The sequence below is a fragment of the Lepidochelys kempii genome, chromosome 2 (assembly GCF_965140265.1).
Source record: "Lepidochelys kempii isolate rLepKem1 chromosome 2, rLepKem1.hap2, whole genome shotgun sequence".
NCBI lineage: Eukaryota > Metazoa > Chordata > Testudines > Cheloniidae > Lepidochelys > Lepidochelys kempii.
In genome coordinates this window covers 185794323-185809249 of record NC_133257.1, presented here as the reverse complement: position 1 = coordinate 185809249, position 14927 = coordinate 185794323, and the positions used below count along the sequence as shown (strand labels likewise).

At 45.6% G+C, this 14927-nt stretch overlaps 2 protein-coding genes across 2 annotated transcripts in view; both read left to right on the top strand.

Moving 5' to 3' along the window:
- Positions 1–14927, top strand: part of LOC140906153 (uncharacterized) — a 172141-nt gene that overhangs the window by 143733 nt on the left and 13481 nt on the right. The window lies entirely within an intron of this gene.
- On the top strand, positions 8270–13507 carry LOC140907333 (uncharacterized). Its single transcript, XM_073333021.1, has 2 exons — positions 8270–8343; positions 11940–13507. The coding sequence occupies exon 2, from the start codon at positions 11951–11953 to the stop codon at positions 13106–13108; it is 1158 nt and encodes a 385-aa protein (XP_073189122.1). The 5' UTR covers positions 8270–8343; positions 11940–11950; the 3' UTR covers positions 13109–13507.

The following is a 14927-nucleotide window of genomic DNA, read 5'->3' as shown; positions in this document are numbered from 1 at the left end:
TCACGCAGCTTCTACCTTGTTCTCTCCCTCTCTTTGAGTTCACTCTGTGCTTCTGCTTTCAGTTTTAGCATTCAATATATTGTGTGTGGTCTGTAAAGTTTCCCATTAGCATGGATTTTCAGCACTATAGCAAGCACCCTGGAGAGTGAGATTAAATTTAGATGAGGATGGAGAGCTGAAACTCAGCAGTTACAGTTACTATTACCCAATTACAGACACAGGTCAGAGAAGTAATCTTATGCGCTCAGTTCCACCTAGGTCTGATTTCAAACTCGCATACAATTTTCTCGTTCAGTTGAAGCCTGTCTTGTTTCTGTTTGAGGTTCATTTGTTTCTCTGATTTTTAGCACAGGAGCAAAACGGCACTGGGACAATCATGAAAGATGTTTAGCACTAAAATTAGCTCTGAAATGCAGTCTGATATTACTGTGGGGGAAATGATCTTGCTGCCATCATACAATGTGTTCTCAGATGAGGTTTGGGCAAGTCTAGAGGCTCAAATTGGAGGATATGTTTCAGCTGCTTAAATAACCCAGATTCCTTATTTTGACAGTTTGCCTCAAAGTTTGAGATAGGCCTGAGCTATAAAGTTTGGACCAATCCAAAATTTTTCAAATTCATGGGTAATTAGGATCCAGCAGTTTAATTCAGCCCTTTATTGGGAAAGGGGCTAACTGTGAAGTTTGTATCTGGAATTTAACTTTCCCTTAAGAATGGGCTGTCCAGACCCTTTAGGATATTTTTTATGCACTGAATACTTTATGCAGATAAATATTCAAGTGCAAAAGACCCAACAACCTCAGAGCTCAGATATCATTGTGATGAGTGCAGTATAGATGCCTAGATAGGGGGATTAGATCGTTATGAGAATACATATTTAAGGCATAAAATAGATCGCTACAGTAAAAAAAAAAACCAATAATTTTGGAGCAATCTTCTAGCTTGGAAGACGTCAGGCTATCTCTCTGGGCACTATTATGTGAGGAATTTGCCACCATGTTGTGCAAAGTCTTTGGGTGTGCATGGGCTAGTGTTGTGACGATGTCGACTACTGCCCTCCAGCTTGCACCGCACCTAGGTAGGCTCTGGCACAATCTGTTAGAATTGTGAGCATAAGCTAAGGCCAAGAGGTCTGTTCTGGTTCCATTACTTCCGCTTACTAATGATTCTAAGGAGCACAGGGCATTGGTGAATAGGGATTCAACTTTCCATGTCATGCTATTTAAGGAAAAGTCTGTGGCTAGTCAAGAATGGGCATATCCAATTGGTTTAAAATACTGAATGGTTTAAAATACTTAATAACTTGGGACCAGATCCTCACCAGGTATAAATTGGTGTAGCTCCATTGAAGTCAGTGGAGCTATGCTGATTTTCAGCTAAGGGTCTGTCTCGTATATTTACCTATATCCACATTTAGGTTTTACTGAGTTCTAATGGAGGTGCGGGGAGGTTAAAACCTGAACTCATGGATATAAAGCATCGTTAGAGAATCTCACCATGTATTATTTTTTCACATTATGATATAAAAATGATCTTTAAAGATTATATGGTATCTTACATTTTGGGGAACAGAAATTTACACATTGTTGCAGAAGAAATCCAATATATTCCTGGGAAGATAATGCAGCTATATTTTTTATTACAATTTTCTTTTTAACCACACTTTTCCAAGAGATATCATAAAAAGTCAATGTGTCTGAAAATTAAAAAACAAAAAACCCATCCACATACAAACTCCCCTGGCATATATTCAAAGCTGGGTTCTTCCCCTATTTCTCACATAACTCAGATTTTTCCTTATTAACTCTTCTCTCTAGACACCTTGGCTAGAACTGAAATTAAATTTGCCAGCTCCAAAAGAAAAGTTGTAATAAATGCAATGGTGGGTCTGTGACCTTTTCTCTCTCTCTTGCACATGCGCGTGCACACAAATAATCTACCAGTGAATGGAAACAGCTTGTGTTGGAATTCTGGAGTGGGTGAGGGAGATGTTCTATTAGCCTAAGTGTCGCATTGTTGTTTTGTGATAAGCACATCCTTTGCATCTGGACAACTTATCTGAATAAGAAAATTTGGGGCTTCTGTTAGTGAGATCATGATGCAAAGGGCTGCTGAGCAATAATTTTCAGTAGGATGAGCAGGGGAGAAGAGTGGGAGGGGGAAACCAGCAACAACAGAGAAAAGCCTCCACTGCATATTTCTTCCTCTCTCTGTTTCCAATACTTGGCACCCTGGGACTCACATTTTATTACATGTCTTATTGGTATAAACAACAGCCAGACGAATAAGGCGCTCCACTCTAATGAGGAGACTAGGAAGGAATCAAAGCCTGCATGGCAGAAGAGAGCTTTGCTAAGCCGTAAGCTCCTTGTGGTTCAATACACCATTTTGGCTTGTGAAAAAATAAAGCTGACAGGCTGATGTGTTCTTGACATTTTGATGCATTTCCTGGGATAGCTGAATCATAAACAAACCCAGACATACACGGCTTGGTTCTTCTCTCGCTTAGACTGGTACAAATCAGGAGTAACTTCATTAAGTTTGTGGAGTTTCACCAGGTGTGACATTAACATTAGGGCACTTTGTGGTGAGTTATTATGTGGGAATTAAGAGAGCCTAGGGCTTTGTGTATCCCTTCACACTGAGATGAATTTGTTCCCCAGCCTTTATATTCTATGGAGAAGCTAGTAGTGATGCTTATAGTTAATATTATCCAACATTTTCCATTATAAAACCCTTTTTCCTGTTTATAACCTTGGCAAACTTTAAGAATTTGGGCTGAAGTTTTTCATGTCAGCCAGGTCTCAATCTTGGGCTTAATTTTTCTGGAAAGGTCCAGTTGCTTCTGAGAACAAGTAGGGAGGGGAGGGAAATACGTAGTTTTGCTCATGTTAAAAAAACAATTCATACAACTGTTTTGTTGAGAATATCTACTGCATCTATTAGGGATTTACCTTTTGCTGTTTCCTGTGAAAATGTGTCCAATCTTGGCAAGGTTACAAGCCTCCAAAAATTGTCTGTACACTCTTAATTCAGCTCACTTGTGCATATGCTTTATGACAGAGACATTAATTACTGTAACAGAATACTTTTTCCACAGGACCCCTGCCTCATTCAATTAATGGGCTGTCATAAATATAAAGGGAAGGGTAAACCCCTTTGAAATCCCTCCTGGCCAGGGGAAAGCTCCTCTCACCTGTAAAGGGTTAAGAAGCTAAAGGTAACCTCGCTGGCACCTGACCAAAATGACCAATGAGGAGACAAGATACTTTCAAAAGCTGGGAGGAGGGAGAGGAACAAAGGGTCTGTCTGTAGTCGTCTTGGCCGGGGACAGAACAGGAATGGAGTCTTAGAACTTTTAGTAAGTAATCTAGCTAGGTATGTGTTAGATTATGATTTCTTTAAATGGCTGAGAAAAGAATTGTGCTGAATAGAATAACTATTTCTGTCTGTGTATCTTTTTTGTAACTTAAGGTTTTGCCTAGAGGGGTTCTCTATGTTTTTGAATCTAATTACCCTGTAAGATATATACCATCCTGATTTTACAGGGGGGATTTCTTTATTTCTATTTACTTCTATTTTTTATTAAAAGTCTTCTTGTAAAACACTGAATGCTTTTTCATTGTTCTCAGATCCAAGGGTTTGGGTCTGTGGTCACCTATGCAAATTGGTGAGGCTTTTTATCCAACATTTCCCAGGAAAGGGGGGGTGCAAGTGTTGGGAGGATTGTTCATTGTTCTTAAGATCCAAGGGTCTGGGTCTGTAGTCACCTAGGCAAATTGGTGAGGCTTTTTACCAAACCTTGTCCAGGAAGTGGGGTGCAAGGTTTTGGGAAGTATTTTGGGGGGACAGACGTGTCCAAACAGCTCTTCCCCAGTAACCAGTAATTGTTTGGTGGTGGTAGCGGCCATTCCAAGGATAACGGGTGTAATATTTTGTACCTTGGGGAAGTTTTGACCTAAGCTGGTAAAGATAAGCTTAGGAGGTTTTTCATGCAGGTCCCCACATCTGTACCCTAGAGTTCAGAGTGGGGGAGGAACCTTGACATGGTGGCACAGTGGTGGGATTAACCTGAAATCATTTTGAGATCCAGTTGAGATTTTTTGAACTAGAAATACAGATTTTAAAAAGGAATTTTTAGGAAGTCCAGAAGGCAGCTTTGAAACTGAAAGCAGCTTGGTTTCTCTCTGCTTTGTGGCCAAGCAGAGACAAAAGGGGATTATCTTGTGAATTGCAGGTTTTCTTTGCCTGGAGGCAGGGTACTTAACTCCTGCAGGGAAATTCACAGTCTTCCAACCCAGAGGTTTTTTTTTTTTTTCTCTTTTCTTCCTAAAAGTAAATAGGGGGTGTGTGCTCTACCCATTTGCCTGGAGACAAAAGTGGCAGGGTTTTTTTTAGGATTTTGATTTTTTTTTTTGTTTTACAAGGAGCACAGGTTTGAAAAGAAATTTTTTTCTTCTTTGGGCTGGGTAAGCAGGTTTCCAAGTAGTTGGAGGTTTTTTGCTTTAATTTGGGCCCAGAGCAGAGACAAGGGAATTGTCTTTTTCTGTAGGCTGACAATCACTATCAGAGAATAGGTATTCTATTCCAGCACAGCAAAATTTTACAGCCAAGTTTTGTTTGTTTATTTCTAAACCTCGGGTGTAAAGTTAGTTAAAAACAGAGAGATTAGAATGGCCAAATCCTCAGCTCGACTACAGCTGGAATTAGCCAAATTTCAGGCTGAGGAAAAACAAAGGGAACATGAAAGACAGATAGAACTCATGCAGCTGAAGAAGGAACAAGAAAGGGAGGCAGAACAACACCAAGAGGCTGCCCACAAGAGGGAAATGGAGGCAAGGAAGCATGTGGAGGAGGAGAGGGAAAAAGAGAGGAAGCATGTGGAGGAGGAGAAGGAAAAAGAGAGGAAGCATGTGGAGGAGATGGAGAGGATAAAGGCCCAGCAGAATATACCAACAAACCCTAGCAATCCTTCTCCAGGTACCACTTCCCATCCCAGAAAGTTCCCCACCTACAAGGCAGGTGATGATACTGAGGCCTTCTTAGAAAACTTCGAAAGGGCCTGCCTTGGGTACAACATCTCTACTGACCAATACATGGTAGAGCTGAGGCCGCAGCTCAGTGGACCCTTAGCTGAGGTGGCAGCTGAAATGCCTAAAGAACACATGAACAAGTATGAACTGTTTAAATCCAAGGCGAGAGTCAGAATGGGGATAACACCCGAGCAGTCTCGTCGGAGGTTCAGAGCCCTAAGGTGGAAACCATGTCATGTCATTTACCCGACATGCCTACCACATTGTAAAACATTGGGATGCCTGGATATCAGGAGCAAGTGTTGAATCTCCAGTAAATTTGCCCTTCCTAATGCAAATGGAACAATTCTTAGAGGGTGTTCCTGAGGAAATAGAAAGATACATCCTAGATGGGAAACCCAAAACTGTAATTGAGGCAGGAGAGATTGGAGCCAGATGGGTGGAGGTGGCAGAGAAGAAGAAAACTGGTCGCAGTTGGAGCGGAGACCAGAAGGGACCACCCCAGACCACACCCTATTACCGGGGGCCGCCCAAAGCCCCACCTACCTCCCAAAGAACCCTCCAGACCCCTTATCGTCCCACCACCCCGTTCTCCAGCAACCCTCCTCGCCCCAGTGACCCGTCAGCTGGACGATGTTTTAAGTGTAACGAGCTGGGGCATGTGAAGGCCAAATGCCCCAAGAACCCCAACAGATTACAGTTCATTGCACCGGAATCACACCAGAGGTCCACAGGCCCAGATACCTCCCAGATACCCTTGGAGCGGAGGGAAACTGTGAGTGTGGGTGGGAAGAAGGTCACCGCGTGGAGGGACACCGGAGCACAAGTGTCAGCTATCCATGCTTCCTTAGTGGACCCCAATTTAATCAACCCAGAGATCCAAGTGACGATTCAACCCTTCAAGTCCAACTCTTTCAATTTGCCTACAGCCAAGTTGCCTGTCCAGTACAAGGGCTGGTCAGGAATGTGGACTTTTGCAGTCTATGATGATTATCCCATCCCCATGCTGTTGGGGGAAGACTTGGCCAATCATGTGAAGCAGGCCAAGAGGGTGGGAACGGTCACCCGCAACCAGGCTAAACAAGCCGTGAGGCCTAGCTCTGTTCCGGAAACTTCTATCAGGACCCAGTCAGAGGTGATGGACCTGGACCCCAGGCCAATGTCTGCAACAGCAGTAGTGGATCCAGTCCCAGAGACCCAGACGGAACCAGTCCCAGAACCGGAACCAGCCAAACAACCAACACCAGACCCCGTGTCAGCACTGAATCCAGTACTTGCAACCTCAACACCAGAGGGCCCCACCGAACCTGAACTGGCAGCAGCCGATAACCCTACACAAGAGGCTCAGCCGGAGCCTGAATCCCAACATAGTACACCAGCGGAGAGCGGTTCACAGTCAACAGAAACAGCTCCATCCCCTATATCGCTTCCAGAGGGACCAAGCCTAGGTCCACAATCCCATGAGGAACTGATGTCTCCAGCATCAAGGGAACAGTTCCAGACCGAACAGGAAGCAGATGAAAGCCTCCAGAGAGCTTGGACGGCGGCACGGAGCAACCCACCGCCTCTCAGCTCTTCTAATCGATCCAGGTTTGTTGTAGAAAGAGGACTTTTATACAAGGAAACTCTTTCTGGGGGACACCAGGAAGACTGGCATCCTCAGAGACAGTTGGTAGTTCCAACTAAATACCGGGCCAAGCTCTTGAGCTTAGCCCATGATCACCCTAGTGGCCATGCTGGGGTGAACAGGACCAAAGACCGTTTGGGGGGGTCATTCCACTGGGAGGGAATGGGCAAGGATGTTTCTACCTATGTCCAGTCTTGTGAGGTGTGCCAAAGAGTGGGAAAACCCCAAGACCAGGTCAAAGCTCCTCTCCAGCCACTCCCCATCATTGAAGTTCCATTTCAGCGAGTAGCTGTGGATATTCTGGGTCCTTTTCCGAAAAAGACACCCAGAGGAAAGCAGTACATACTGACTTTCATGGATTTTGCCACCCGATGGCCGGAAGCAGTAGCTCTAAGCAACACCAGGGCTAAAAGTGTGTGCCAGGCACTAGCAGACATTTTTGCCAGGGTAGGTTGGCCCTCCGACATCCTCACAGATGCAGGGACTAATTTCCTGGCAGGAACTATGAAAAACCTTTGGGAAGCTCATGGGGTAAATCACTTGGTTGCCACTCCTTACCATCATCAAACAAATGGCATGGTGGAGAAGTTTAATGGAACTTTGGGGGCCATGATACGTAAATTCGTAAATGAGCACTCCAATGATTGGGACCTAGTATTGCAGCAGTTGCTCTTTGCCTACAGAGCTGTACCACATCCCAGTTTAGGGTTTTCCCCATTTGAACTTGTATATGGCCGTGAGGTTAAGGGGCCATTGCAGTTGGTGAAGCAGCAATGGGAGGGATTTACACCTTCTCCAGGAACTAACATTCTGGACTTTGTAACCAACCTACAAAACACCCTCCGAACCTCTTTAGCCCTTGCTAGAGAAAACTTACAGGATGCTCAAAAAGAGCAAAAAGCCTGGTATGATAAACATGCCAGAGAGCGTTCCTTCAAAGTAGGAGACCAGGTCATGGTCTTAAAGGCGCTCCAGGCCCATAAAATGGAAGCATCGTGGGAAGGGCCATTCGTGGTCCAGGAGCGCCTGGGAGCTGTTAATTATCTCATAGCATTCCCCACCTCCAACCGAAAGCCTAAGGTGTATCATATTAATTCTCTAAAGCCCTTTTATTCCAGAGAATTAAAGGTTTGTCAGTTTACAGCCCAGGGAGGAGACGACGCTGAGTGGCCTGAAGGTGTCTACTACGAAGGGAAATGTGCTGGTGGTGTGGAAGAGGTGAACCTCTCCATGACCCTTGGGCGTATGCAGCGACAGCAGATCCAGGAGCTGTGCACTAGCTACGCGCCAACGTTCTCAGCCACCCCAGGACTGACTGAACGGGCATACCACTCCATTGACACAGGTAATGCTCACCCAATTAGGGTCCAACCTTACCGGGTGTCTCCTCAAGCTAAAACTGCTATAGAACGGGAGATCCAGGATATGTTACAGATGGGTGTAATCCGCCCCTCTGAAAGTGCATGGGCATCTCCAGTGGTTCTAGTTCCCAAACCAGATGGGGAAATACGTTTTTGCGTGGACTACCGTAAGCTAAATGCTGTAACTCGCCCAGACAACTATCCCATGCCACGCACAGATGAACTATTAGAGAAACTGGGAAGGGCAGCTGCAGCAGCACAGGAGCTAGCAAACAGAGCTGTAAACAGGGGAGTTTGAGTGGGAGTTCTGTTGGAGGAGAAGGTATTTGTGTTTGTTTGGCTTTGTATTGGTAGTATTTGTATGTGTAGAGGCTTGTAGGGGCTTTGTGCTGGAAGAGAAGCTGAGCCCTGATTAGGGGGCGGGGCTTCACTGACTAGGGGTCCTATAAAGGTAGCAGCCAGTCAGGCAGCAGCACAGACAGCTGCAGCAGCACAGGAGCTAGCAAACAGAGCTGTAAACAGGGGAGTTTGAGTGGGAGTTCTGTTGGAGGAGAAGGTATTTGTGTTTGTTTGGCTTTGTATTGGTAGTATTTGTATGTGTAGAGGCTTGTAGGGGCTTTGTGCTGGAAGAGAAGCTGAGCCCTGATTAGGGGGCGGGGCTTCACTGACTAGGGGTCCTATAAAGGTAGCAGCCAGTCAGGCAGCAGCACAGACAGCTGCAGCAGCACAGGAGCTAGCAAACAGAGCTGTAAACAGGGGAGTTTGAGTGGGAGTTCTGTTGGAGGAGAAGGTATTTGTGTTTGTTTGGCTTTGTATTGGTAGTATTTGTATGTGTAGAGGCTTGTAGGGGCTTTGTGCTGGAAGAGAAGCTGAGCCCTGATTAGGGGGCGGGGCTTCACTGACTAGGGGTCCTATAAAGGTAGCAGCCAGTCAGGCAGCAGCACAGACAGCTGCAGCAGCACAGGAGCTAGCAAACAGAGCTGTAAACAGGGGAGTTTGAGTGGGAGTTCTGTTGGAGGAGAAGGTATTTGTGTTTGTTTGGCTTTGTATTGGTAGTATTTGTATGTGTAGAGGCTTGTAGGGGCTTTGTGCTGGAAGAGAAGCTGAGCCCTGATTAGGGGGCGGGGCTTCACTGACTAGGGGTCCTATAAAGGTAGCAGCCAGTCAGGCAGCAGCACAGACAGCTGCAGCAGCACAGGAGCTAGCAAACAGAGCTGTAAACAGGGGAGTTTGAGTGGGAGTTCTGTTGGAGGAGAAGGTATTTGTGTTTGTTTGGCTTTGTATTGGTAGTATTTGTATGTGTAGAGGCTTGTAGGGGCTTTGTGCTGGAAGAGAAGCTGAGCCCTGATTAGGGGGCGGGGCTTCACTGACTAGGGGTCCTATAAAGGTAGCAGCCAGTCAGGCAGCAGCACAGACAGCTGCAGCAGCACAGGAGCTAGCAAACAGAGCTGTAAACAGGGGAGTTTGAGTGGGAGTTCTGTTGGAGGAGAAGGTATTTGTGTTTGTTTGGCTTTGTATTGGTAGTATTTGTATGTGTAGAGGCTTGTAGGGGCTTTGTGCTGGAAGAGAAGCTGAGCCCTGATTAGGGGGCGGGGCTTCACTGACTAGGGGTCCTATAAAGGTAGCAGCCAGTCAGGCAGCAGCACAGACAGCTGCAGCAGCACAGGAGCTAGCAAACAGAGCTGTAAACAGGGGAGTTTGAGTGGGAGTTCTGTTGGAGGAGAAGGTATTTGTGTTTGTTTGGCTTTGTATTGGTAGTATTTGTATGTGTAGAGGCTTGTAGGGGCTTTGTGCTGGAAGAGAAGCTGAGCCCTGATTAGGGGGCGGGGCTTCACTGACTAGGGGTCCTATAAAGGTAGCAGCCAGTCAGGCAGCAGCACAGACAGCTGCAGCAGCACAGGAGCTAGCAAACAGAGCTGTAAACAGGGGAGTTTGAGTGGGAGTTCTGTTGGAGGAGAAGGTATTTGTGTTTGTTTGGCTTTGTATTGGTAGTATTTGTATGTGTAGAGGCTTGTAGGGGCTTTGTGCTGGAAGAGAAGCTGAGCCCTGATTAGGGGGCGGGGCTTCACTGACTAGGGGTCCTATAAAGGTAGCAGCCAGTCAGGCAGCAGCACAGACAGCTGCAGCAGCACAGGAGCTAGCAAACAGAGCTGTAAACAGGGGAGTTTGAGTGGGAGTTCTGTTGGAGGAGAAGGTATTTGTGTTTGTTTGGCTTTGTATTGGTAGTATTTGTATGTGTAGAGGCTTGTAGGGGCTTTGTGCTGGAAGAGAAGCTGAGCCCTGATTAGGGGGCGGGGCTTCACTGACTAGGGGTCCTATAAAGGTAGCAGCCAGTCAGGCAGCAGCACAGACAGCTGCAGCAGCACAGGAGCTAGCAAACAGAGCTGTAAACAGGGGAGTTTGAGTGGGAGTTCTGTTGGAGGAGAAGGTATTTGTGTTTGTTTGGCTTTGTATTGGTAGTATTTGTATGTGTAGAGGCTTGTAGGGGCTTTGTGCTGGAAGAGAAGCTGAGCCCTGATTAGGGGGCGGGGCTTCACTGACTAGGGGTCCTATAAAGGTAGCAGCCAGTCAGGCAGCAGCACAGACAGCTGCAGCAGCACAGGAGCTAGCAAACAGAGCTGTAAACAGGGGAGTTTGAGTGGGAGTTCTGTTGGAGGAGAAGGTATTTGTGTTTGTTTGGCTTTGTATTGGTAGTATTTGTATGTGTAGAGGCTTGTAGGGGCTTTGTGCTGGAAGAGAAGCTGAGCCCTGATTAGGGGGCGGGGCTTCACTGACTAGGGGTCCTATAAAGGTAGCAGCCAGTCAGGCAGCAGCACAGACAGCTGCAGCAGCACAGGAGCTAGCAAACAGAGCTGTAAACAGGGGAGTTTGAGTGGGAGTTCTGTTGGAGGAGAAGGTATTTGTGTTTGTTTGGCTTTGTATTGGTAGTATTTGTATGTGTAGAGGCTTGTAGGGGCTTTGTGCTGGAAGAGAAGCTGAGCCCTGATTAGGGGGCGGGGCTTCACTGACTAGGGGTCCTATAAAGGTAGCAGCCAGTCAGGCAGCAGCACAGACAGCTGCAGCAGCACAGGAGCTAGCAAACAGAGCTGTAAACAGGGGAGTTTGAGTGGGAGTTCTGTTGGAGGAGAAGGTATTTGTGTTTGTTTGGCTTTGTATTGGTAGTATTTGTATGTGTAGAGGCTTGTAGGGGCTTTGTGCTGGAAGAGAAGCTGAGCCCTGATTAGGGGGCGGGGCTTCACTGACTAGGGGTCCTATAAAGGTAGCAGCCAGTCAGGCAGCAGCACAGACAGCTGCAGCAGCACAGGAGCTAGCAAACAGAGCTGTAAACAGGGGAGTTTGAGTGGGAGTTCTGTTGGAGGAGAAGGTATTTGTGTTTGTTTGGCTTTGTATTGGTAGTATTTGTATGTGTAGAGGCTTGTAGGGGCTTTGTGCTGGAAGAGAAGCTGAGCCCTGATTAGGGGGCGGGGCTTCACTGACTAGGGGTCCTATAAAGGTAGCAGCCAGTCAGGCAGCAGCACAGACAGCTGCAGCAGCACAGGAGCTAGCAAACAGAGCTGTAAACAGGGGAGTTTGAGTGGGAGTTCTGTTGGAGGAGAAGGTATTTGTGTTTGTTTGGCTTTGTATTGGTAGTATTTGTATGTGTAGAGGCTTGTAGGGGCTTTGTGCTGGAAGAGAAGCTGAGCCCTGATTAGGGGGCGGGGCTTCACTGACTAGGGGTCCTATAAAGGTAGCAGCCAGTCAGGCAGCAGCACAGACAGCTGCAGCAGCACAGGAGCTAGCAAACAGAGCTGTAAACAGGGGAGTTTGAGTGGGAGTTTGAAAGCGGAGTTTGTCTTGTGGTGCTTGTGTGGGGTTTGGTTTTGCTGTGGGTGGTGGTGTTTTGGTGTGGTTTGTGTTTCCCAGATTAACAGGATTTAGGTGGGAAGGCTATGACAGATTCAGAGGTGGCAGTGGGAGTGACCCATGTAGCAGATGACACAATGAAGATGACTGGATGTGGAAGCTGTGGTATGTACATGATCCTGGAGGGGGCACCTGGTAAGAGTTTTGTCTGCATGAAATGCCGTCTGATAGAGCTGATGGAGGAAAAGATCAGAGGTTTGGAGATGCAGGTGGAAAGTCTGGTAGAGTTTAGGAAGGGGTTTGAGCAGATTATGGAGCAAAGACATGAGGTATCTGAAGGGAAAAGCTCAGACTTGCAGATGGAAGCAGGACTAGGGAATTTTGAGGGGAGACTGGGTGAGGAAAGTGGTCAGTGGAAGCATGTGACTAAAAGAACTAGGCAGAGGAAAAGACGGGCTAGTGAAGGAGAAATAGAGCTTCAGAATAGGTTTGCAGAGTTGGAAAATGAAGAAGGGGCTCAGCAGGTAGTCACTGAAGGTGACAGGGCAAGGAAGAAGAGAAGAGCGGTTAGTCCTATAGGAAAAGGGGAAGAGTTAATGGAGATTACACCAAATATGAGCCCCAGGAGGATACAGGATGGGTTAAAAAGGATTACAAGGGAGAATGGGAATGGAAAAAACTTGCAGCCAGAGGGAACAGGGGATAGACTGGAGAATAGCACTGTCACTAGGAAAAGGCAGGTCTATGTGATTGGGGACTCTTTATTGAGAAGAATAGATAGGCCTGTAACCAGAGCTGATCCAGAAAATAGGAGGGTGTGCTGTCTTCCAGGTGCTAAGATACGGGATGTAGACCTGAGGTTAAAAAGGATTCTAAAGGGAGCGGGAAAGAATCCCCTAATTATCCTTCATGTGGGAACAAATGATACGGCTAGATTCTCACTGGAAAGTATTAAGGGAGACTATGTTAGGCTGGGGAGGACGCTTAAGGAAATTGAGGCTCAGGTGATCTTTAGTGGGATTTTGCCTGTTCCTAGAGAAGGGCAACAAAGGTGTGACAAGATTATGACTATCAATAGATGGCTTAGGCAGTGGTGCTATAAGGAGGGCTTTGGGATGTATGGCCATTGGGAGGCATTCATGGATAGAGGACAGTTCTCTCGGGATGGACTTCATCTGAGTAGGGAAGGAAATAGACTTCTAGGATGGAGGCTGGCACAACTGATTAAGAGAGCTTTAAACTAGGAATTTGGGGGAGATGGTTGGGAGATGTCCAGGTAATCTCCACGCCAGAATTTAGCATAGAGTGGAAAGAAAATGAAGTAAGAGTGGATACAGCTGTAGGTAGGAGGAAGGGCAGTGTAGATACAAGTCTAATAGGTTATACTGGTAGTAAAATAACCGTGCCTAATAGGGTACAGAATGTGAGTGAGGCCAAACAGCAAAAATTAAGATGTTTGTACACTAATGCAAGGAGCCTAGGTAACAAAATGGAGGAACTAGAGTTACTGGTGCAGGAAGTGAAACCAGATATTATAGGTATAACAGAGACCTGGTGGAATAGTAGTCATGACTGGGCTACAGGTATTGAAGGGTATGTGCTGTTTAGGAAAGACCGAAATAAAGGTAAAGGTGGTGGAGTAGCACTGTATATCAATGATGAGATAGAATGTAAAGAAATAAGAAGCGATGAAATGGATATGACTGAGTCTGTCTGGGCAATAATTAAATTGGGGAAGAAAACTATTAGAGCCTCCCCTAGGATAGTGCTTGGGGTGTGCTATAGACCACCGGGATCTAATTTGGATATGGATAGAGCCCTTTTTAATGTTTTTAATAAAGTAAATACTAATGGAAACTGTGTGATCATGGGAGACTTTAACTTCCCAGATATAGACTGGAGGATGAGTGCTAGTAATAATAATAGGGCTCAGATTTTCCTAGATGCGATAGCTGATGGATTCCTTCAACAAGTAGTTGCTGAACCGACTAGAGGGGATGCCATTTTAGATCTGGTCTTGGCGAGTAATGAGGATCTCATAGAGGAAATGGTTGTAGGGGATAATCTTGGCTCAAGTGATCATGAGCTAATTCAGTTCAAACTGAATGGAAGGATTAACAAAAATAAATCTGCAACTAGGGTTTTTGATTTCAAAAGGGCTGACTTTCAAAAATTAAGGAAATTAGTTAGGGAAGTGGATTGGACTGAAGAATTTATGGGTTTAAAGGTAGAGGAGGCCTGGGATTATTTTAAATTAAAGCTGCAGAAGCTATCGGAAGCCTGCATCCCAAGAAAGGGGAAAAAATTCATAGGCAGGAGTTGTAGACCAAGCTGGATGAGCAAGCATCTTAGAGAGGTAATTAAGAAAAAGCAGAAAGCATATAGGGAGTGGAAGAAGGGAGGGATCAGTAAGGAAAGCTACCTTATTGAGGTCAGAATATGTAGGGATAAAGTGAGACAGGCTAAAAGTCAAGTAGAGTTGGACCTTGCAAAGGGAATTAAAACCAATAGTAAAAGGTTCTATAGTCATATAAATAGGAAAAAAACAAAGAAAGAAGAAGTGGGACCGCTAAAAACTGAGGATGGAGTGGAGGTCAAGGATAATCTAGGCATGGCCCAATATCTAAACAAATACTTTGCCTCAGTCTTTAATAAGACTAAAGAGGATCTTAGGGATAATGGTAGCATGATAAATGGGAATGAGGATATGGAGGTAGACATCACCATATCTGAGGTAGAAGCGAAACTCAAACAGCTTAATGGGGCTAAATCGGGGGGCCCAGATAATCTTCATCCAAGAATATTAAAAGAATTGGCACAAGAAATTGCAAGCCCATTAGCAAGAATTTTTAATGAATCTGTAAATTCAGGGGTTGTACCATATGATTGGAGAATTGCTAACATAGTTCCTATTTTTAAGAAAGGGAAAAAAAGTGATCCAAGTAATTATAGGCCTGTTAGTTTGACATCTGTAGTATGCAAGGTCTTGGAAAAAATTTTGAAGGAGAAGGTAGTTAAGGACATTGAAGTCAATGGTAAATGGGACAAAATACAACATGGTTT